Below are 24,576 nucleotides of genomic sequence, written 5' to 3'. Positions count from 1 at the left end.
TAACTCAATGACTTAACATAATTTGAAGAGTACCTTATTCAGGGTTATCTAAACGTCCTCTAACAAATCTGTCTCAATTATATTTATTTCATACATACATTAACAATGATTAAATAACAAACATATATATATATAAATGCTCACACACAACTAGTTGGACCGACCAACTAGCTGTCTGAATTAAATGCTAATTAATGTTAATAAATGATGCGTATGGAAAAGTTAATTAAAGAGGGAGAGGAGTTGCTGGCTTAGGATGGCCCCAAGATGGTGTTTATGTAAAATCCACTCCATCTATTAGATAAGTCACCCCATGTTATATCCAGAGCTTGAAAATCAGCTCCAGATGTGGTTAAGGTAGACCACAGGATCGGAAATAATTTGCAGGGAAAGCTAACCCTTGAAATTGTTTTCCTTGGTATTGCCCAATTGAATCATGAATGGGCCCGCATTTTAGGCATCAGGCCTATCATTTGGTGTGGTGTCTAATGGTTGGAGTGGATTTTACATTCTCATCACGTTGAGCCAGGTAACAATCAAAGGTCGACGTCTCTCCCAATTGTTTCCATTAGTATGGCCCACTTGGATCACATATCAGCTTGAATTTTTTTATGCTCTGAGCACTACATGGAATTACACATCCAATGATCGGAGTGGATCTCATAGTACACATCACGGTGGACCCAATACAAAATATAGGGTGTGCATTGCTATTGACAGTTAGTTCTTAGAAACGTTGGACGTTACCCAGAAGTGGGACTGGATCCTTGTTACCTGAATGAGAAGTAGTGAGGTGCTTTTCAGACCGTGGGGACCACCTTCATGTATGAGTTGTATATCCATGCCATTCATCAGTTTCTACGCATAATCTTAGAATATGTTCTTAAAAACGAAGCAGATATAAATCTCAAATGAACCACACCAAAAGAAACAATAGGAATTGAGAGCCTGCCATTAAAAACTTCCCATGGCTTATCGTAATGATTTTTTGAAATCTAACTTGTTGAGAAGGTAAGAAAGACCTGGCTAAAGGGAAAACACACATATAATCTTGATACAAAACTTTTGTAGCCCCGACGAAGTTTTAATGGTTAATCACCACTGTTCGCTGTGGTGTGGCCCACTTGAGATTTGGATCTACTTCATTTTTGAGATCATGCTCTAAATTGATCTGTAAAAACTAATGTACGTCCTGGATATACAAAGAATATATGAACGTAGCCTCACACGGTCAGTGAAACACCCAATACGATGTGACCTGGTTACAAATTAACACCGGAGTTACAACTGACTCGGATTGGGCAGCGACACAACCACCCAAGCTGGTGCTGGACGCGGATTAGATACTGACAGGTTGAGTAGCCAGACTCGCTACTGAAATGACGTCATCAAGTTCTGTAGGGCCCGCCATGATGTAAGTGTTGTATCCACACTGTCCATCGATTTGGAGATATCATTTTAGGGTATAAGACAAAGAATGAGTCAGATCCAAATCTCGGGTGGGCCCCCCCACAGAAAACAGTGGAGAAAGTGACACCCACCATTAAAAATTTCTAAAGGCCACAAAAGTTTTTGATTAAGCTGAAATTTTTTTTTCCCTTCTTTCATGTCTGTCTTAACTTATAAACAGGATGGATCTAAGATAAACATCATAGTGGACCTTAGGAAGGTTTCAATGGTGGTGTCCCTCTCCCCACTGTTTTCTGTGGTGGGGTCCAGTCCAGATTTGGATCTGACTCTTCTTTGTCTCAGGCCTTAAAATGATCTATCTAAATGGATGAATGGTGTAGATACAACACATACATCATGGTGGCCCCACAGAACTTGGTGACGTCACTTCAGTAGCAAGTCTGGCTACTCAACCTGTCAGTATCTAATCCGCGTCCACTGGTGCTGTGTTGACGTTGCAAATTCTGTGGGCCAACCATGATGAATGTGTTATATCTACACTGTTCATCCATTTTCTTAAATTATTTTAGCGCATGAGCCCAAAAATCAGTTCAATTGGACCACACCACAAAAAGCAGTTGCGTCAATAACCCCACCGTTCAAATCTTCTTAAGGTTGACTATGATGTTTATTTGACATCTTACCTATTCATGAGGTCACACAGACATGGACATGGATGAAGGGAAAACGATGAAACTGTAATATCAGCTTGATCCAAAACTTCTAGCTCTTAAGAAGTCTTTAATGGTGGGTGCTCAATCCCCATGGTGGGCGTTCAATCCCCGTCGTATGATTAACTTAAGAGTTGGATCTGTCTCATTTTTTAGGTTACTGCTCTAAAATGATCAGCAAAATGGATGGTCAGCAGCATAAAATTCATACATCATGGCAGGGCTCATGGAGCCTTCTCTAAGTGGTAGAGGAGTACGCTCGTTTCCATTACTGTACGTAAATTTAAACAAGAGAGATGCATTTAATGATGACCAATATTGGACTGGGGGAGATAAAGTTAAACAAGAGAGATGCACTTAATGACGACCAATATTGGACCGGGGGAGATAAATTTAAACAAGAGAGATGCATTTAACAAAGACATAGAAAAGAGGAAGGTATTTCTTTTTGAAGAAAATGGGATGACTAAAAAAAATGTGCATATGTTATGTGGTTGGACTAAGCGCGGCATATGTAAGACATCCAATCCGTTGATTAGGTAACATCCCTTGTAAGCAGGTGAAGATAATTTTTTATGGTGATCGATAATATAATATTCTTCTGAAAAAATTAGACAGTTACTACTCTAAAATGATCAGCAAAATGGATGGTCAGTGGGATAAAACTCATACATCATGCATGGCATGGCTCATGGAGCCTTCTCTAAGTAGCAGACGAGTACGTTCGTTTCCATTATCATATGGGGGAGATAAATTTAAACAAGAGATGCATTTAATGAAGGCCATTATTGTACTGGGGGAGATAAATTTAAACAAAAGAGATGCATTTAACAAAGACGTAGGAAAGAGGAAGGTGTTTCCTTCCGAAGAAAATGGGATGACTAAAAAAAATGTGCATATGTTATGTGGTTGGACTAAGCGCGGCATATGTAAGACACCCAATCCGTTGATTGGGTGACATCCCTTGTAAGCAGGTGAAGATAATTTTTTATGGTGATCGATAATATAATATTCTTCTGAAAAAATTAGACAGTTACTACTCTAAAATGATCAACAAAATGGATGGTCAGCAGGATAAAACTCATACATCATGCATGGCAGGGCTCATGGAGCCTTCTCTAAGTAGCAGAGGAGTACGTTCGTTTCCATTATCATATGGGGGAGATAAATTTAAACAAGAGATGCATTTAATGAAGACCATTATTGTACTGGAGGAGATAAATTTAAACAAGAGAAATGCCTTTAACGAAGTCATAGAAAAGAAGAAGGTGTTTCTTTCTAAAGAAAATGGGATGACTAAAAAAAAATGTGCATGTGTTATGTGATTGGACTATACGCGGCATATGTAAGACATTCAATCTGTTGATTAGGTAACATCCCTTGTAAGCAGGTGAAGATAATTTTTTATGGGTATCAATAATATGATATTCTTCTGAAAAAATTAGATAGTTAGAAATCCATTCTAATTAATTAATGGACTGTATTTGATGATCGGGTTAGATCTTTAACATGTAAATTTCATCACACATATGTAAGCCACTGTGTCACACATTCTCACATGGTATACTTCATTGATTTGAAAAAAGAATTATGCTACTTAATATACAGCTAGTTGAATCAAATTGAATGGTCCAACTATATATATATATATATATATATATATATATATATATATATGAGTAATGAGTAATGAGTAATGCTCGCACACAACTGGTTGGTTTGCATTACTAGCCTTGCATTTAACAAGAAAATTTCCTCACTTATCTAATACATGTGATTACATTGAGGCATTTTAGAATGCCTGTCATAGTAATGTAAAGTGACACACGTGTCTAAGATCTAGGCCATTTATCAGTTAAGACTCGTTAAAGAGAAATTATATACCAAAAACTAAGAAACTACACTTGTAAGGAAAGTACAAGTGAAAGCGCGTATGCATGTTAAATCTGGATGGTTGGACTGTTTTATTAACAACCAACACTTTTCGTAAGAATTTGACATGATTGATCATAAGATCATCAAATTCTTTTTTGTCCTTGGCATGTTGACGTGTAATCTATTTAATGCACGGATCTGATTTTGAGTTGGATGGTCCAAACATATAATAGCATAAAGCCCATCTTACATTTACTCTCCCTTCACACGTCTCCTCCCAAGTATTAATAAAGTTTGCATGACCTTCCAAAGGGTAGGGGGGCGTTGCTTTTGCAGACCTAGAAGGAAAGAATTCATATGGAGTAGATCCATCCCGTCCATCATGTGGGCCACCTCATGTTTGGACAACTTCTTAAAACTAAGGTAGATTCAACACTCAATTGGGGTACACCAAGGTAAATAGTTAAGACAGAAATTGCCACCATTAAAATCAACCAAATTGTGTTTAGCCTATTGGCTTATATATGTGTGTGGGTGTGTGTGTGTGGTTGTTGTGGTGTTTTACAACAAGTAATGTTTGTAATGGACCAACCCATTAGACGGGTTGGATGTCATATTTACATAAAAGGTTAGAGGATACGTGACATTAAACGGTACTCTAACTTGGACTTTTATTGGAAAAAAGAATTTCCCTGGACGCTCTATTTTGATTTTTTACGGGGCTCACTTTGATGTGTATGTGTGATCCACTTCAACCATTACATGTGTAATCTTATGTCAAGTACAGAACTTAAAGAGCAAGCTCACTTGTGATTCATGTGGAAAGTAGTTGGAATAGAGACATCCACCCTTGTTTTTTACAGGGCCCACCATAAAGATTATATCAAATCCACTCCAATCATTAGATTCCACACTAAAACGTAGGCCTAGGACCTAAACTTCAAGTCCATCTATCTTTCAAGAGGCCACATAAACGAAAATAGTTTGGTGGGTGAGCTTTTCTTTATCAACTATTTCCAGCTGCGTGGTCCCCTTGAAGCAAGGATGGACCTGATTTTTGAACCTTAGGTGTAAGGTGAGGTCACCCACCTGATGTTCAGGGTAGATTTAAAATTAACACCATGGTGGGCTGACCAGAACGGGCCACTCTTTTCCAAAGTTAGTTTAAATCACTTCTCTACCCGCATTATGAGGATTAATTACCAAAATAAGGCAACTTCTCTTCTCTGCCAAGCATTATAAGCATTAATTATCATATTCAATTAGGCCAAGCAGTAGTGTACTGTTGGGAACAGGTACCACACGGACTCCCGCATCTGATTTTCTATGGCCCCATGCTGACATGTATGTGAGATCCACTCTGACCAATATATGTATAATCCAGTTATAGACACAGAACCAAGAAATTAGGCTAATTCGTGATTCAGATGGGCCACACTAATGGAGGAGGGAGACATCCAGCCTCGATTTTTACAGGGCCCATCATGACGAAACTGTAAAATCCATTCCATCCATTAGATGTCACATTAAAGCTAAGCCTGAATTCCAAAAATGAGGTCCCTACATGATTCACGTGAGCCACACCAAAGGAAATAGTTTAGTGGGTGAACCTTTTCATGTACAATTTTTTCAATCGTGTGGTTGACCTGAAGTAAGGATGGGGATGGAATTTGAGAGCTTGATCTAATATGAGGTGACATACCTGATGGTCGGGGTTGATTTTACATTAACACAATGATGGGGCCCAGCCAAGCCGTGGCCCCTTTTCCATTCCAAAATGAAATAAGTATGTGGTGGAAGCATTTACTTTCATTAATTAAGAGGGATTGCTTTCATTAAATGCATGGCTAGTTGGACGAAAATGCAATGTCCAACTAGTTGTGTGTGAGCATTACTTTATATATATATATATATGCATGGCTAGTTGGACGAAAATGCAACGTCCAATTAGTTGTGTGTGAGCATTACTTTATATGTGTGTGTGTGTGTGACTAAAAGGGCATGTAGTCCAACAAATCATTCATTTTCAATGGCCACATAAATTCATCCTCATGCATTTAAATTTTCTACTTTCAATTTAATTTTATTAATAATAGTGATAACATATCCCTATTTTGAAATCACCTTCAAAAGGCTTCTTCTTTAATGAATATGGAGTTTAAAAGGGACTTTTGCTAATTATGGTAGTGTGTATATTTTGCTTTGGTTTGCCAATTTATCCTAATTTATTAAATGATGGGCAGTCTTAGAAAGTTTCATTTAAATAGGATCCAACTAAACTACTTTTGTAACTCTCTTTCTCAAAAGTATAGAGAAATTTTCTTAATCTATATAAAGAGAATGATTACAATTATGCTAGATTACGTGAGATAGAGAGACTATTATTTGAAGAATCCTCGCCATCTGACACACGTGATGATTCCTTATATGTTGAAGACTCTTTACCATCAGTTGTACTAAATGAAGAGGTCTTATATTTAGAGATTGCGATTGAGCATACTTGAAGGGTCCTTATATGTTGAAGACTCTTTACCACCAGTACTAGTAAATGAAGAGCTCTTATATTTAGAGATTGCCATCGAATAATTCTTGTGTTGTCCATGATTTGTGTCTTCCAAAGAAGTTTGATTGGGTAAGTTTGATTGACACAAAATTACCTACGTTAAGAGAGGATGGAGAGGGATACGTCTCACTAGAAGAGGAGAGATGTCATTGCTAATGGTGAATGATAGATTTCACAACTAACCGTATAGTTCTGTTACCATAAAGAGAAAATAAGATCCAACTAAACTAGTTTCATAACTCTCTTTCTCAAAAGTATTTTTTTGAGAGAGATTTTCTTAATCCATATAAAGAAAATGATTACAATTACGCTATATTACGTGAGATAGAGAGACTATTATTTGAAGAATCCTCGCCTTCTGACATACAGGAATTAAGAGTCCTTATATGTTGTTGAAGACTCTTTATCACCAGATTTAATAAATGAAGAGCTCTTGTATTTGGAGATTGCCATCAAAGGGTCCTTATGTGTTGGCATTCTAAACTCAGTTGAAGAGTCTTGGCTAGTCTACGTATGTGAGCATATCTCTACATCATGCACCAAAAAACTTGGATCGATTAATAGTTTTTTTTTTTTTTAATAAACAATCTCAATCTAGCTCGTGGTTGAAATTGCCCTAGTACCTGACTTGAAATCATGGCTTGTTTGAAAAAAAATGAAGAAAAAGTCCACACCAGCTTGAAATGGCAAGTGTGCCAAATGCAGTAGAGAACCAAGCTAAGCACAAGGGCCATTCTTGTCGATTGGTCATTTGATAAATGCAAGTTATTATATTTGCATTTAACAAATGACCTTCTCATCCCAATTGTAAAAACGCCAAAATAAATAAATAAACCGCCAAAGAAATAAGATACACGTCCACGCTAGAACCATAACTGCAAATATCTTTATTAATAGAACGGTAGAAAACAAAGCAGACACAACCAAAACACAATAACTGCAAATATCTTTATTAATAGAACGCTAGAAAACAAAGCAGACACAACCAAAACACGCAAAAAAAGGAACATCCCACCTCAAATGCTATCTTGTAAAAATCTTCCATTTCTATTTTAATCTTTCTTTGACTCTATTCAATTCCATACTTGTTCTTCTTCAAGAACCCCACAAAGTCATAAACCTTGTGTGGGTCCGGAAGTGTTTTGGACACACTCTCCCTCTCCATACACCTCTTCACCCACATCTTCAGCTTTGGACATTCCTTCTCTATACTGAAATTCCCCTCAGTCTCGTAACTGTAAAACCAACAAGAAAAGGGAATCAAGGCAATATCGACGAACTCAAAGGTATTGCCTCCGAAATATGGTTTGTCCCCTAGCTCGCCTTCCAATAGTTTCAAGCACTCTATAAATTCTTTCTTTGCTGTCTCTTTAGCCTCTCCTCTGCTTTTCCATATCCTTGATCCAATATCATATATCTAAACAAAAGAAAATCATTATTAAAAAGGCGCAGTTGGAAACATTCATCAAGGGTAAGGAAAGATTAAAAAGGGCCCTTAATGGCCAAGTTAGCCCATTGGGCTGTTGGGCTGGGCTTCATTAGGATAGTGCGCAGGAAGTTCGAGTCACGCTTAAATTCAAACTCCTTTATTAATTGGGCAAATATTGGTTTGTCTAAAACCCCATTACTTTGGGCCAAGCCTAGCTTGGCAGTGCCTATTAGCGTTTTCATGGGCATTTTTGTAATTATAAATTCACATGCTTTGCTTCTTGTAAACGTAACCCAACTTATAATCAAACTGGCTTGATTTTTGGTATATGGGTCATGAAAGGTGGGGCCCACCTAAATGAACGACCCAGATATTTCACCTCGGGTCCAGCTCAAGCTCTAGGTAGGCATCTTAGCTCTTGGTCATGCTTTTGGGTTTTAAGTTTTAACTTTCAGATTGGGCTTGGACTAACGTGGCCTGGCCTGGCCCAGGCCCACCCCATCCATAGCCTCTAATGTATAAAATCAATATGTACACCGAATCTCAGTGTATAATAAGGCAGGCCACGCAGCTTAAAAAATGCAGACCATATAACCTGCATTTTCAGTAAATATACATAAGCTCACCTTCTTATCTACGTAGTCAGCCCAGAACCTGGCATTGGCCCGTTGGTATGGATCTTTGGGCATCAACGGTGATCCCTCTGTCCAGACCTCATCGATGTATTGGACGATTACGAGTGATTCGCAGATAGTCCTTCCGTTATGGATAAGGACAGGGACCTTCTTGTGGATGGGGTTAGATTGAAGGAGGAGAGGGCTCTTGTTGGAGAGATCCTGTTCCTTGTATTGGTATTCCACACCCTTCTCAGCGAATGCGATTCGGACCCTCAGCCCAAAAGAGCTGGCCCAAAAATCCAAGAGAACGACACTCTCAGCCATTTGATATGAAAAGAGAGAAAATGCAAGTGTTTGAAATGTGGTTTGTACTGTGGAGCATTTGGGAGGTTGGGATGGCAATTTATAGGGTTTTCTTGGTTGGTGTGAGCTTGTTTGTCTAAATGTGGGCGCCGCGGATTGTATACCCAAATCGCTAATGAAGTGATGTTACCAAGTTCTGTGGACCCTACCATGATGCATGTGTTGTATCCATACCGTCCAACCAATTTTAGAGATCGTTTTATGTCATTACAAAGAGAATGAGATAGATCTAAAGTTCAAACGGACCCCACCATAGAAAATAGTGAGGATAGTGACATCCACCGTTCGAAACTTCTGGGCCAGAGTAGTTTCCAATCAAGCTGATATTTTTTTTTTCACTTCATCTATCACTATGTTAACTTGTGAATAGTTTGGATCTCAAAAATACATCACGGTGGGCCATGTAAATGTTTAAATGGTAGGTGTGACTGCTCCCACAGTCTTTTGTGATGGGTCCACTTGAACTTTAGATTTATCTCGTTATCTTTGTAACGCAATAAAACGATCTCTATCAGATGGTTGGACGGTATGGATACAACACATGGTTTCCTATACAGTGTTTGGTTACGTCACCTCAGTAGCCATTTGGCTACTGACCTTGTCAGCAGCCGATCTGCGCCCCCCAAATATACGTCATTGCATGCGTCATGTCAACACGCGGAGGCCTCTTATTGGCGCTTGGATTGGGTTCTAACCTCACCAGGACCTTGCCAGAGACGGACGGTCCTCTCGGGGTTCTGTGGGGCCCACCGTGATCTATATGTTTTATTCACGCCGTCCATCCATTTTTAAAGATAATGATAGGGCCTAAGCTCATGATGGAGACGGATTGAAGGCTCAAATAAGACGGCACCACTAGGGATTGAAATACTATCGTTGAAAACTTCTTAATAGCTACGGTGGTTTTGGATCAAGCTAATATTTATATTTTCCCTTCGTACATGTCCATGTAACCTCATGAAGTTGGATGGAAAATAAACATTACGATAGGCCCGGGCAAGTTTTCAATAGTAGGAATTCAACCCCCACTGCTTCTTGTGGTGTGGTCCACTTAAACTATCAATCTAACTCATTTTTTACTTATGCCATGAGATGATCTGTCAAAATAGATGGATGGGATGGATAAAACATATACTTCACACTGGACCTCACAAAGCCGACTGCCCATCTTTAGGACCCGGTGGGGAGCGACCACTCCACAGCATGCCACCGACCTCCCTACTGTGTATAAGTGGCAAAGCTTTGTGGGTATGATATACATAAGTATCATGGACGCGGTACATCAATTTTGCCATATCATATTACGGATTGAGACAAAAAATAAGTATACCGAAGCTCAAGTGGACCACATCAGGAAAATAATGGGGATTGAATGAGTATCTTTGAAACTTTCACTGGGGCTACAAAAGTTCTGGATCAAGCTGATATTTATTTTTGCCTATACTGGTCCATGTGACCTTATGAACAGTTGGATGGCAAATAAATATTATGGGAGGCCATAGGAAGGATTCAAATGGTACAAGTCAATGTGGGCACTACTTCCTATGGTGTAGTGAGCTTTAGATGCCTTGGACAGCGTCGATAAAACACATACATCAGGTTGGGTCGACAGAGCTCTGCCACTTATACAAAGCCCCATCCTTACTGCAACCCATCCACCGTAGACTGAAAACGGTCCAAACATTGGTTGGTGGGATCTTTTGTTTGCCAGATTATGCTATTCCATGGTGTGGTGGGCCCCCTCATGGATGGAGGATGGCCCAAAATACCCACCACACGATTAGTATCCTTGCCTATTAAATCATCATCACAGCCTTCTCTGATTGGGTTAGCTAGTTTACAAATCCTGTTTCACCCATTGCTTACACAAGGTCCCATCCTCCTTAATAACAAGATCAACGGCTGTAAGGAAACGGACAAAGTAAATTAGAACCACGTGGTTAGAATCACCGAAAGCGAATTGGCCGGCGTACCTCACACTGCTGTAGGTACGTGTCGTGCAAAGAGGAGCATTGACGCTCTTCGAGCTCCGAGTTGGACGAACGGCTCAAAGAAGATCACAGTTACATGGGCTCCACAGTGATGTATTTATTATATCTACACCGTTCATCTATTTTTAGAGATTATTTTAGAGCATTATCCAAAAAATGAATCATATCGAAACATCATCTGCACCACACCATAAATAGCAGCGGAGATAATGATTTTCACCATTAGCCCACCATAATGTTTATTTTACATCCAATCTGTTAACAAGGTTAAAAATCCCTAAATGAAGAGGGAAAAAAATTCATATTGATCCAAAACTTTTGTGACTCCAAAAAGGGTTTCAATGGTAGACATTCAATCCCCCGATGGTTTTTGCAGTGTGGTACATTGGATGGTTAAATCTGTCTTATTTTTCATCTCAAGCCTTAAGACAAGCTTGTAAAATGGATGGACGATTTGGATATAACACATACCTGATGATCAGACCCACAGAACTTGCTGACCCGAATACAGCGGCTATATAGCTGGTGTGAGGTACACTATCCAATTCGCTTCCAGAATCACTGGTCACCGTGACTGTTGAGCTGCTCAGTTTAAAAGAGGCCTAGACGTGGACAGTTTAGATTTGCATGTGCCAATGTAGGTAGATTCCGCACGGACACGATGCGTGTGGGGCTCGAGCATATGCACGTTAACACAGTACATAAAGTTATTCAAAACTTGTCTGCTAACCATAATAATATTTTAAGTCTATAAAAAGCTAATCCAAAGAAAAGTTATACCTTACATTGTGCTTGTCCTGCTTCCTTCTTTGGGCTCCTAGTGATGTAGAGTAGGTCGCGGATAGTTTCATGGCAAAGATGGATCAGAAAAAGTTCGGTCGACGACAGAAGTGATCCAGACCATCGAACCTTATATCGGGCATATTTTGCAATCTGGAATGAGTTATCTGATGTAAAACATATGATTTTGGGGTAGAATGAGCTACTTTAGCCAACCAACCCAGCTACACCGGCTTGCGCAGCCCGGAATTGCGAAAAACCCCTTGATCAACGGTCGTTTCTCTGTTTTAATTTCATTTTTACTATAAATAGTAAGTGTCCTATTTGGCTTCACCAAACCGTTCTCCTAACTATTCTAAGCTCTTTTCATGTTGGGCGCCTCAAAGACATATATGCCGATAACGACGACTTCAAGGACGCATGGGTTAGATGCCAAGAAGGTCACCCCGGCAACTTACATATGCAAGACGGGTTCCTTTTCAAGGGAAATCGACTGTGTATCCCAAACAGTTCACTAAGGGAACAGATAATCTAAGAGCTACATGGGGGTGGCCTCACTGGACACCTTAGGGGAGACAAGACGCGAGCTCTTGTGGAAGAACGGTATTACTGGCCGCAATTGGTACGTGATGTGGGAAAGGCAGTCCAACGTTATTATATTTGTCAGACCTCTAAGGAGCAATCTCATAATACGGGCCTTTACACTCCGTTACCCGTGCCTGACGGCCCTTGAGAGGATTTATCTATGGACTCCGTGCTTGGTCTCCTACGAACACAACGCGGCATGGATTCGATATTTATGGTAGTAGATCGTTTCTCCAAGATGACGCACTGTATTCCATGCAAGAAGATTCTCGATGCAACACACGTGGCGAATTTATTCTTTAGAGAAATTGTGCGGCTACACGGGGTTCCCAAGACTATTACTTCTGACCGTGACACGAAGTTCATAAGCCACTTTTGGCGGACTTTGTGGACTCGATTCGATACACGACTTCAATTCAGCAGTGCCTACCACCCACAGACTGACGGTCAAACTGAGGTTGTGAATCGCACGTTAGGAAACCTCCTTCGATGTATTTCAGGAGAAAAACCGAAGCAGTGGGATTTGGCCTTTTCTCAAGCGGAGTTTGCATTTAACAACATGGTAAACCGCTCGACAGGGAAATTCCCGTTCCACGTTATTTATGGACGAGTACCTCGCCACACACTAGACTTGGTCCCTCTGCCCAAGCTCCCAGGCATAAGCATTGCAACGGAACATATGGCTGATAAGATCATGGATATTCACGCGGAGGTACAAACCAAGCTACATGCCTCGAACGAAAAATACAAAGAGCAAGCGGACAAGCATCGGCGACAAAAAGTGTTCGAGGCGGGCGATCAAGTAATGGTCCATCTGCGCAAAGAACGATTTCCGACCGGAACGTAGAACAAGTTGAAGAATAAAAAGATTGGACCGGTACCAATCATCCGAAAGATCAATGACAACGCTTATGTTGTTGATCTTCCAGATGACATGGCAATCTCACGGACTTTCAACGTCGCAGACCTGACCGAGTATCATGAACCAGCGCAGGATGAGAACTCGAGGACGAGTTCTTTTGAAGTGGAGGGGACTGATGTAGAGCGGGTCACGGACAGTTTCATGGCAAAGATGGATCAGAAAAGACCCGGTCGACGACAGAAGTGATCCGGACCATCGAACCTTAGATCGAGCGTATCTTGCAATTCGGAATGAGTTATCTGACATAAAATATATGATTTTGGGGTAGAACGAGCTACTTTAGCCAACCAACCCTGCTACGCCTGGTTACGCAGCCCAGAATTGCGAAAAACCCCTTGATCGATGGTCGTTTTCCTGTTTTAATTTCGTTTTTACTATAAACAGTAAGTTTTAGTTTGATTATAACTCTTCATCCGTCGGGCTTTAGGAGTTGCGCCCAACAAGAAAAGAGCTTAGAATAATTAGGAGAACGGTTTGGTGAAGCCAAATAGGACACTTACTATTTTTGGCCGAAAACCTTGCACACTAGTAGACATCACGACCGTCTATAAATAATAAGTTTACTATTTATAGTAAGTCGCGGATTCTAAGAGTTTGAGTTGTAGTTTGATTCTGATTTCTTTCCCATTACTTGGTACCCTTATTTAAAGGGTTGTGAACTCGTTTTTAATTATTCATCAATCAATTTCGAATTTATTAGAATTTATTTCTATTTTCTGCTTTCTTTCCTCGTGGATTCGAGAAGTCTCTGTGAGGAGTCCAGAGAAGTTCCGTGGATTCTACCAAACTGACGCAAGGGAGGACGTGAGGTCGAGCACCGTCTTCCTCAAAAGTTTGATATCAAAGCGAGGTTTCTCCTTGGATTAATGGCTTCTAACGACGGGTCAGGCAACAATCCCATGGGCGGTGCTCCGGGGTATTTACCTTTAACAGTAGCAGCTTTTGAAGTAGCGCAACGAGAGAATCAGCAAGCCATACAAGGGCTGCAGGCTTCCATCGACCGCATAGCGGATCTCTTGGCGGAAAACCTAAGGCAACTCCGTGTTCCTGGTGGCAATCCTCCACCCCCAATTAATCGCCCTGATCGCAGGATAGTACCGGCAATACATCCAAGGGTCATTCCTGAGGAAGGGGGCTCCGGTGAGGAGGAAATTGACGACATAATCTTCCAACACCCCAGACATGGCGGCGATCGAGTAGATCGAACGGATCGAGAATTCAAGATGAGGGTTGATATTCCTAGCTTCAATGGCCAACTACACATTGAGGATTTCCTCAATTGGCTTTCTGAAGTTGAACGATTTTTTGACTATATGGACATTCCTGAAGCAAAAAAGGTCAAGCTTGTGGCCTACAAGTTGAAAGGAGGAGCTTCAGCTTGGTGGGAACAACTGCAACTCGTGCGAATTAGGCAGACGAAAGCACCAATTCGCACCTAGCAGCGGATGAAGCAGCTACTACGTGCCCGATTCCTCCCTAGCGATTAGGATCAGGTATTATTCCAACAATAGCAAAATTGTCGACAAGGTAGTTAGTCGGTGAGAGAATACGCAGAAGAATTTTACCGCTTGGCGGCGTGTAATGATTTGATTGAGACTAAATCACAGCAAGTCGCTCGATTCAATGGTGGATTACGTATGGCTATCCAGGATCGGGTCCAGATGCGGTCCGTCTGGACGATGAATGATGTGATCAAGTTGACTACTCGAGCGGAAGTGCAACTTGAACGTCCTAACACACGAACCTATCCTACTGTAAGGATCCCTATGGCAAGTCTGCCCCAGGGAACTACACAGCCTAAGGGGAAGGAGCACGTAGGAGCACGCACTCAACCCCCTACATTTGAGAACCGAGATCAGGAAAGCGGGCAAGCTAGACCCCAAAAGGGCATATCGATTGCTGCTAGTAAGTAGAACCCCGAACCCCTATGCTCGGCCAAGGCCCGATAATTGCTATCGTTGTGGCCAACCGGGCCACCTATCAAATACTTGTCCCCAGCGAAAAGTGGCAAACCTCGCCATCAATGATGATGTGCTGATAACGCTTATAAAGGTCCAGATATTGAAGAACCAGAGCATACCACCGAGGACGAGGCAGATAATTCAGGTTGGATTCAGCAAGATCACGACGAGTCGCTCGTCGTGAGACGACTATTATATGCGCTAAGAAAAGAAGTGCATCCACAGCGGCATAACATCTTCTGCACTAGGTGTACGGTGAATCGAAAGGTTTGTGAAGTGATTATTGACAGTGGGAGCAGCGAGAACATCGTTTCCAAGGTCATGGTGGAAAAATTACAATTGAAAACGGAGCGCCATCCCTCTCCATATACAATCGGTTGGATCAAGAAGGTTAGCGAAACAAAGGTAACTGAACGGTGCATCATATCCTTCTCAATTGGCAAACATTATAAGGATGAAGTAGTATGCGATGTGGTTGACATGGAAGCATGTCACATACTACTCGGTCAGCCTTGGTAATCTGACCGTGACGCCACTCATAAAGGACGAGATAACATATATATCTTCGTCAATGACGGCTAGAAGACCATATTGGCCCCTATGGATCCAGAAGGACCACCTGAAACTTATAAGTGGAGGGTCATTTTCTCTTAACCATACGAGACTTCGTGGTAGAATCCAAAGAAACAGGACAGACTTATGCATTAATTATAAAAGGGGAAGAACTCGAGCCTACTAACATCCCTGAAAGACTAAGGCCTCTGCTACATGAATTCAAAGAAATCTGACCCGATGACCTTCCCGATGGGTTACCCCCCATGCGGGATATCCAGCACCATATCGACTTTGTCCCTGGGACCAGTTTACCTAATCGTCCCCATTATCGAATAAATCCGAATGAGTGCGAGATTCTGCAGGGACAAGTAGAGGAGTTGATCCGTAAGGGTCTTATTCGAGAGAGCATGAGTCCATGTGTTGTACCAGCTCTATTAACTCTAAAAAAAGATGGGAGTTGGCGTATGTGTGTCGACAGCCGAGCCATCAAAAAAATCACCATAAAATACAGGTTTCCTATACCACGGTTAACGATATGCTGGACATGCTAGAGGGTGCAAAAATATTCTCTAAATTGGACCTAAGGAGCGACTACCATCAGATTCGAATACGGTCGGGTAATGAGTGGAAAACGGCCTTTAAGACCAAGGAAGGATTATACGAATGGATGGTCATGCCCTTCGGTCTTTCGAATGCGCCTAGCACATTTATGAGATTGATGAACCAAGTTCTGAAACCTTTCATTGGGCGATTCGTTGTGGTTTACTTCGATGATATTTTGATATACAGTTAAGACGAAACCACCCATATGGAACACCTCAAGAAGGTCCTTCAAGTACTCACTAAAAATAAACTGTACCTCAATTTAAAAAAGTGCAGCTTCATGACTGATAGCCTATTGTTCTTGATTTTTGTTGTCACATCCACGGGCATTCGAGTAGATGAGGAAAAGGTGAAGGCAATCAGAGAATGGCCAGTTCCTACAAATATTCATGAAGTGCGAAGTTTTCATGGACTGGCGACATTCTATCGTCGGTTCGTGAAAAATTTCAGTACCATTGTGTCACCAATCACAGATTGCATGAAGAAAGGGCAGTTTCAGTGGACTGACGAAGCCGACAGGAGCTTTGCCGAAATCAAGCGCAGATTATCCACGACCCCGGTTCTTGTACTTCCCAACTTCGACAAATTGTTTGAAGTCGAATGTGATGCCTCATATGTCGGAATTGGGGGAGTTTTGTCTCAAGAAGGTAGGCCGGTAGCCTTCTACAGTGAGAAACTTAGCGATGCACGTAAGAAGTGGTCTACATATAAGATCGAGTTATATGCGGTGGTCCAGGCACTGCGGCACTGGCGACATTATTTGAGTCAAAGGGAATTCATACTTTACACGGACCATCAAGCTCTCAAATTCATTAATAGTCAAGCTAACATTAACCGTGTGCATGCTAGATGGATCTCGTTTTTGCAGGAATTCACGTTTGTACTAAAACATAGTCAGGGCAACAGAACAAAGTAGCTGATGCACTGAGTCGCCGTGCAACTTTGTTAGTCACTATGAGCAATGAGGTTGTCGGCTTCGTCAGTCCACTGAAACTGCCATTTCTTCATGCAATCTGTGATTGGTGACACAATAGTACTGAAATTTTTCACGAACCGACGATAGAATGTCGCCAGTCCATGAAAACTTCGCACTTCATGAATATTTGTAGGAACTGGCCATTCTCTGATTGTCTTCACCTCCTAGTAAGCTTTTGGATGGTGAGTTACGTTACTTATGCTTGAGTTGCTTAATTATTTTAATTTTTAGTAAGCATGTTTCCAACATCACGTAAGTATTTATCTTTCAAATTTGTTTGATCCACCCTCATATCCACCGTCCATCATGGGGGCCAACCTTTGATGTGGACTGCTTGTTATGTGGGCCTCTCCTTTGATGTGAGTCATTCATCATGCAGGTGATATGTTGGATCCGAGCTATTCTTTGCTAGGGGCTGACCTTTAATGTGCATCGTCTATTATGTAAGGCGCACCTTTGATGTTTGTCATCCATCATATATGGCCACAAAACGAAATTTCAGTCCAAATTCATAGGTCCCATGTCTAATAACTCACTGTGGATCAAAAGTTATGGTTGGTTTATGGTTTGTACTTTGAATGGTAATTTTTCTCAATTCGGAATGAATTTTCCTAATCCAAATGCATATGAGCCCAATTACATCATGGCCCTATGTAAAATTGGACCCAGATTTGATGGATTACGTCCGCTTTTGTTCGTGCCTTTTTCGGTCCATTTGGGCCAAGACCTGGTCCGTGGCCCTCTTTACATTACACACGGACGTGGAGCACATCCTGCCCCCACCTAGACAAATTCAGTGTAGGTAGGAGCTTTGTGGAGCCCACCATGATGTATGTGTTTTATCCACACCATCCATCCATTTTGAAAGATCATTTTAGGGCATGAGCCGAAAAATGAAGTAGATCCAAGTCTCAAGTGGATCACGTAGATGAAATTAAACCTACGATTAAAAACTTCTTAAGAGCTACAAAAGTTTTGATCAAGCTGGCATTTGTGTTTTACTTGAAGAAAAATAGAAACAAGCAGCAAGATATAGAGACAAAGAAGGAATAGACATTGCACTCAATGGTGATCCATCTTGCTCAATGTAATTATTTATAGATCTTTACAATAGAAAGAAGTAGAGTCAAGGGGGAGAAGGAGAAGTAAGAGGAGTAGGAGAATAGAAGTAGAGGAATATGAGAAGGAGAAGTAGAGTTCATGTGATCACCTCCACACAAGTGGGGACTTCAAGTCTTTCCTTATCACTCCCTCTCAAGCTAGAGAGTGGTGGTGATAGTACACCCAGCTTGGGAAGTAATTCTTGAAAAAAATCTTTGCAAGATGGTTACTGAAAAAATCGACAATATGTTGCAAAGAAAAAGATCACATTCTTTTCATGACGTGATTAATGGATTCGACAGAGTCTCACTTTTGTCATCTTCTATGAGCTCAGTTGGCAGGTCTTCGGTAAGAAGATTGTTATTCAACACCATTCTGCCTTTGTCATTCTGCATGAGTTCAGCCGGCAGGTCTTTAGTAAGAATACTCGTCTTGCCTTTATCATCCTGTGTGAGTTTGAGGATAGTGGGTCTTTGAAAAGAAGATTTTTAACTTTAAGACTTTGAATCAATGAAAAAAAAATTATATTCTCCGTGTAAAATAGTTTGAAACACTCAATTTAATCGAGACAATATTAATTAAATGTTTGAGAGAATGTTTGGACAAAGAAAGGGAAGACAATGACAATGTTGTAGCCGTCATTATAAAGGAGGAGAAATGATGTAAAGCAGGCCGCGGACACTTTCATGGCAAAGATAGACCATAGAAAGCCCGATTGGAGGCAGAAGTCATCATGACTGTCAAAACCTTAAAACAGTCGTATCTCGCAAACCAGAATGAGTTTTTTGATGTACCTTATATGATTTTGGGGTAAGATAATCTACTTTAGCCAACCAACCTTGATACGCCAGATTGCCCACGCCATATTTGCAAGATTCCATTAGATCGACGGTCAAAAGTCCATTTTATTTTCGTTTTTTACTATAAATAGTAAATTTTAATTCGATCGTAACTTTTGATCCTTTTGAGTTTTAGGAATCATGCCCAACATGAAAAGGACTTAGAAATTTTAGGAGAATAACGTGGATTGGCTAAATTGGACACTTACTATTTTTGGCCGAAAACAATAAAATATGGTAGGAATCATGACGTCTATAAATAGTAAGTTTACTATTTATAATAAGTCACGTTTCTAAGAGAGTTTGAGTCTAAAACTCTGTCCTAGGGTTGAGTTCACTATTTAAAGGAATGTAATTTCATTTTTTTATTATCATCAATCAATTTATTTCAAATTATTAGAAATTATTTTCTGTTTTCATTCATTGTGGTGTGAGGAGTCCGGGTAAGCTCCATGGATTTGGAGTAGTTATCCTGGAGGAAAACGGTGATCGACCTCATTAAGTCCTTCCCTGCGTCAAGAAATAAAAGGTAGAGAGAGAGAGGGGACATTCCTTTTACACTCGCAAACCACCGAAAGATGAGTCCTTTTTAAGGGGTTTATATAAATAGGGCTAGGGCTCATGAATGGAGAGAGAGAGAGAGAGAGAGAGAGAGATGATCTTCTTGAACTGAGCTTGGCACGGTGCCAGAATCGAGTCTAATTTGTGAGGAGATGATAGAATCATAGGAGGTCAAATTCGTAGATTTGGAGCTAAAAAGACGGGGGCTAAAGACAGGCTAACTCCCTTGGGGCTAATTCGTGTGGAGACAGGTTGTTGGAGCGCCTAATCTGGTAGTGGCAGCAGGTCATGAGGGAGAGCGGGCTTGTCGTGGATGGTGGGTTTCCTCTCTTCTTTCTCTTCTCACATTTTTAATAGATATTTTGGATGATTGAGAGAATCAAGGATTTTGGAAGGAAATAGTTGAAAATGATATTTGGATTTGGAGGACATTCGGATGACTAAGAAAAGGTTATTAAGTTTTCATAGCGTTTGCTGAGTGTTTGGAGTTTTTTGGAGATGTGGAGAAGGTCTGAGTGAACATATTGAACTTGCTAACTCCAGACCAAGTCAATTCATTCCCAAACTTAGTTGACTCATTTGGAGCAACTTAAGTTGTGATGTTGAATTTTGTTACAAAAGCTCCGGCGCCATAAAAGAAAAATAAAAACAAATAGCAAGATAAATAGAGATAAACAAGGGAGAAACATTCTCACTAAATAGTGATCCCTCTCATTCAATGCATTTATTTATAGATCTTTACAATAGGAACAAATAGTCTAAGAGAGAGAAGTAGAAAAAGAAGGAAAGAGCATAAGAAGTAGGATACTATGAGAAGAAGTAGAGGAGTATGAGAAACGTTGCACGTAGTCGCCTTCACGTTAGGTGCAAAAGCAACCTTAAGTGAATCAAACAAGCAAACAAAGAAATGAAAAAGACAAAGCAATCACAGAGAATACAATGATTTGCGTGTAAAAACTCTTTCGAATAAAAAGGCACAAAGTGACAGAATTCACTATGAAAATGGAGTTACAAGAGATTAAAGCAATTTACAAATTCAAAATCCAGAGTAGAAAACCCTAACTCACCTTCTTCCAAACCCTAGAAATGTTTTTGTTCTCTTAGAATTACCCTAATTACATATTAACAAGTCCTTATGTACTGTTACACATGAATTAGGAAACAAATCGTACAAAATTGCGAACTTACGCATTCTATCGATACGACCTTCAAAAGGATCGACAACCATCAACAATCTATCGATAGGATCGGAGAACATTAAGAAATTGTCCAGTGAGTAAATCAAGATTTCAAGAAAATTCTCGATAGGATCGAGCCAGGGTTCGGATCCTTACTCTTGCTCCAGTGGTAGGCTCTCAGGAGTTTCAACACCCGGTCAAGGGTTCAAGTATCCATAGCTGGTGAAATCCCACTAAGGCGTGAGTGTGTGTGGGGTGTGTGTGCGTGTTAAAAAATAATAATAAATAAAATATTAAAGACATGTTTTCAACAAGAAAGAGAAGTAGAGTTCATGTGATTTCTTCTAAACATGTCCCACACATACAAGGACTTGAAGTCTTTCCTTTTCATTCCCTTCATTTAGGTCTATGTGACATTATGACCAGGTTAGATAGCAAATAAACATCTTGGTGAGCCCTAGGAAGGTTTCAACTGCGGGTGTTATTACGATGGAAACAGAAGAAGGATATGCAACTTGCCCACGGCAAATATTGGTGGCTAAGTTATACAAAACAGGGGAGTGTGAGAAAGTGTATTGGGTGGTGACCCCAACACGGTGGTATTGGGTGCTGTGGGGTCCACCATGATGGATGTGTTTTATAATTTGTAATTTGTGCCACAAATATGTCAAATCGCGATAGAATTGAAATAATATTTTTCTTAAAAGGTACGAAATCTTTGCCAATAGTCATAATAATAACAATAATAATAATAATAATAATAATAATAGGTGAAAGTGCATAAACCAATTTGAGATGGCAAATGAAGAAGATGCAGTGTAGAGCTGAATCGAGCACGATGACAGTTCTGTCGAATAGACAAGACATTCTATGCTATGCAAACATGATAACTTCCAAACGCCAACCCCAATCAAAATCATGGTTTAAGACTCTTATGAGCCACATGCAACTCGTCCGATTTGACTTGGACTCATTTGGACTAGTCACTCCAAATCTGGCAAGTTAGGCCGATTCAACTCGACAATGCAAGAGCTTGTCCGAGTTACTGATTCTTTTAAGCATAACCAAAATTAGGAAAAACAACATTACTATAATCCAAGCTCTTGACATCTTTATTACATACGATAACAAGAAAACAAAACAGACACAACAGAAAACACAGAAAAAACACATCCCTATTACAATACCATCTTATACTAACATTCCCTTTTATCTTTCATTTTTGTCATCTCTACTCTATCCCAAGCCTCTTCTTCATGGACAGTACGAAGTCATAGACCTTATGTGGGTCCGGAAGAGCCTTATACACACTCTTCCTCTCCTTGCACCTCTTCACCCACTCCATCAGCTTCGGGCATTCATTCTCCATTTTGAAATTCCCCTCTGTTTCATAGGCATGAAACCAACTAGCAAAGGGAATGAGCATAATATCAACGTACCCAAAGGTCTCACCCCCAAAATATGGTTCATCTCCAAGCTGGCCTTCCACCAATTTCAAGGACTCTATGAATTCCTTCTTTGCTGCTTCTTTAGCTTCCCCTTTCTTCTTCCATATATTCGACCCAGTGTCATATACCTACATTAAAAAAAAATAATAATAATAATAAATAAAAAATCATCGACCAATTACATAAAAATCACACATCTATTTCTACAAAAATAATAAGACCAGTTCTAAGAGGAGGTTCATGGCACACATGTGAACATTCTACATGTATCCACACCATGAACATGTCCATGTCCACGAGCCAGGCTACTTCACTTTAACTGGTGGGTCAGTAGTGTAAGTTGAATATGTGGACCATTTCTCACGTGTTTTCTTTTTATATCTAGAACCCAACATGTGAGTAGAGACTAGCCTGATTTTTGGGCCACACGTCTAGCTTCAGTCGGACCGAGGTCTATCCAAGCTCAGCCTGAAAAGTAAAACCCAGTCCTAATTGATGAGGCCTGACCTCAGCCTGTGATGATTATGCATGACCCGAGTCCGGTCACTCTCTTCTGTGCAAGAGCTGTGATGTAGAGCAGGTCGTAGATATTGTATATGATTTTAGAGTAGGAGAACTTACTTAAGCCAAACCTGATATGCCGGATTGCCCATTTAATTTTGTAAATCGGGGTTACCCACGCCGGAATTACAAAATTCCATCAATGACAGTAAAAAGTCTGATTTAATTTTGTTTATACTATAAATAATAAGTTTTAGTTCGAGTATAACTTTTGATCCTTTAAGTGGTAGAAGTCATGACCAACCTGGAATGGGCTGAGTGAAATATACCTCGTTTCAACACTGTGAAGTCTCGGTATCGATTCCCTAGTGGGGGTGGCTAACAGTGAAGTGTGAACTGACAGTGTTGTACTAACAAGCTAACCAAAAAAAACCTGAAATGGGCTTAGAAAAGTTGAAAAGAATAACGTGGTTGGGGACGAATGGGACTAGCCCAAGAGCCCACTTGATGAATGGTTGTGATTTTCCACACGTGCCAAAGGATGGCCTATTCAAAATTGGATAAAACCCACATTTTCATGCAACATGATATAAGCTAACCTTCTTGTTTATGTAATCAGTCCAAAACCTGGCGTTGGCGCGTTGGTAAGGATCTTTGGGCAACAACGGTGATCTGTCCGTCCAGACCTCATCGATGTATTCGACGATGATGTGGGATTCGCAGATGGGCCTTCCGTTGTGGATGAGGACAGGGATCTTCTTGTGGACGGGATTGGATTGAAGGAGGAAAGGGCTCTTGTTGCAAAGATCCTGTTCCTTGTATTCGTATTCCACGCGCTTCTCAGCCAATGCTATTCGGACCCTGAGCCCAAAAGCGCTGGCCCAGAAATCCAAAAGAACTACACTCTCAGCCATTTATCAGGTGTTAGGAATTTGGACTGGATTTTGTATGATGGAGGGTGAGGGATTGGAATTTATAGAGCTTGGGAAGGTCGGTTGTTCGAATTGTGACGATTGCAATTTAGTTTTTTTACTGTTTCTGGTAACTTCTTCCATCCTCGAAGCAGATCCGAGAATGTGCCATTTTTGGCGTCATGTCATGTAATTAATACCATATAGGCGGTGCGTAAAACACCAAAGGTATTCGGGCCCACCATATTGTACTGGTGAAATCCACTCCATCCATCAGGTGAACTCCTCGATGTTAGTGCCTAGCGTAAAAAATCATCCAGATCCACAACTCAGGTGGGCTACACCAAGGTTAACAACAGGGATGGGACGCTCCACCATAGGTTCACCGGAGCAGTTACCGTGGTGTGATATGTCATCAAACCCGTTGATCAGGTGTGACTTACCAGGATGAAGAGAAATATATAAAAATCAGCCTAATCCAATACTCAGGTGAGACACTCTGCCTGAATTTAAGAGTTTAGGGGCAATTTTACATTGTCCCCAGTAGTGTGGCCCATATTAGTCTTATTTCGGACTCATCTTTTTGTGTTTATAGTTAGTATAAGGGTTCCCACCTGATGAACGGAACAGATGTCATACATATGCATGATGGGCTCACAGAGCTTGAGTGATGGAATTATCCTATCATGTAAATTTG

General features: G+C 40.6%; 2 protein-coding genes across 2 annotated transcripts; both read right to left on the bottom strand.

The window, feature by feature from the left end:
- Positions 1–7,494: 7,494 nt before the first annotated feature.
- LOC131220713 (probable glutathione S-transferase) lies at positions 7,495–9,075 on the bottom strand. The gene is made up of 2 exons (XM_058215512.1): positions 8,614–9,075; positions 7,495–7,975 (listed from the first exon to the last, which is right to left on the bottom strand). The coding sequence occupies exons 1-2, from the start codon at positions 8,926–8,928 to the stop codon at positions 7,628–7,630; spliced, it is 663 nt and encodes a 220-aa protein (XP_058071495.1). The 5' UTR covers positions 8,929–9,075; the 3' UTR covers positions 7,495–7,627.
- A 13,033-nt stretch (positions 9,076–22,108) lies between these two features.
- On the bottom strand, positions 22,109–23,928 carry LOC131220714 (probable glutathione S-transferase parC). Its single transcript, XM_058215513.1, has 2 exons — positions 23,568–23,928; positions 22,109–22,595 (listed from the first exon to the last, which is right to left on the bottom strand). The coding sequence occupies exons 1-2, from the start codon at positions 23,880–23,882 to the stop codon at positions 22,251–22,253; spliced, it is 660 nt and encodes a 219-aa protein (XP_058071496.1). The 5' UTR covers positions 23,883–23,928; the 3' UTR covers positions 22,109–22,250.
- Between the last annotated feature and the right edge of the window lie 648 nt (positions 23,929–24,576).

Source organism: Magnolia sinica, chromosome 12 (genome assembly GCF_029962835.1).
Source record: "Magnolia sinica isolate HGM2019 chromosome 12, MsV1, whole genome shotgun sequence".
Lineage (NCBI taxonomy): Eukaryota > Viridiplantae > Streptophyta > Magnoliopsida > Magnoliales > Magnoliaceae > Magnolia > Magnolia sinica.
The sequence above is the reverse complement of the archived record's forward strand: the minus strand, read 5'-3'. Positions and strand labels throughout refer to the sequence as shown.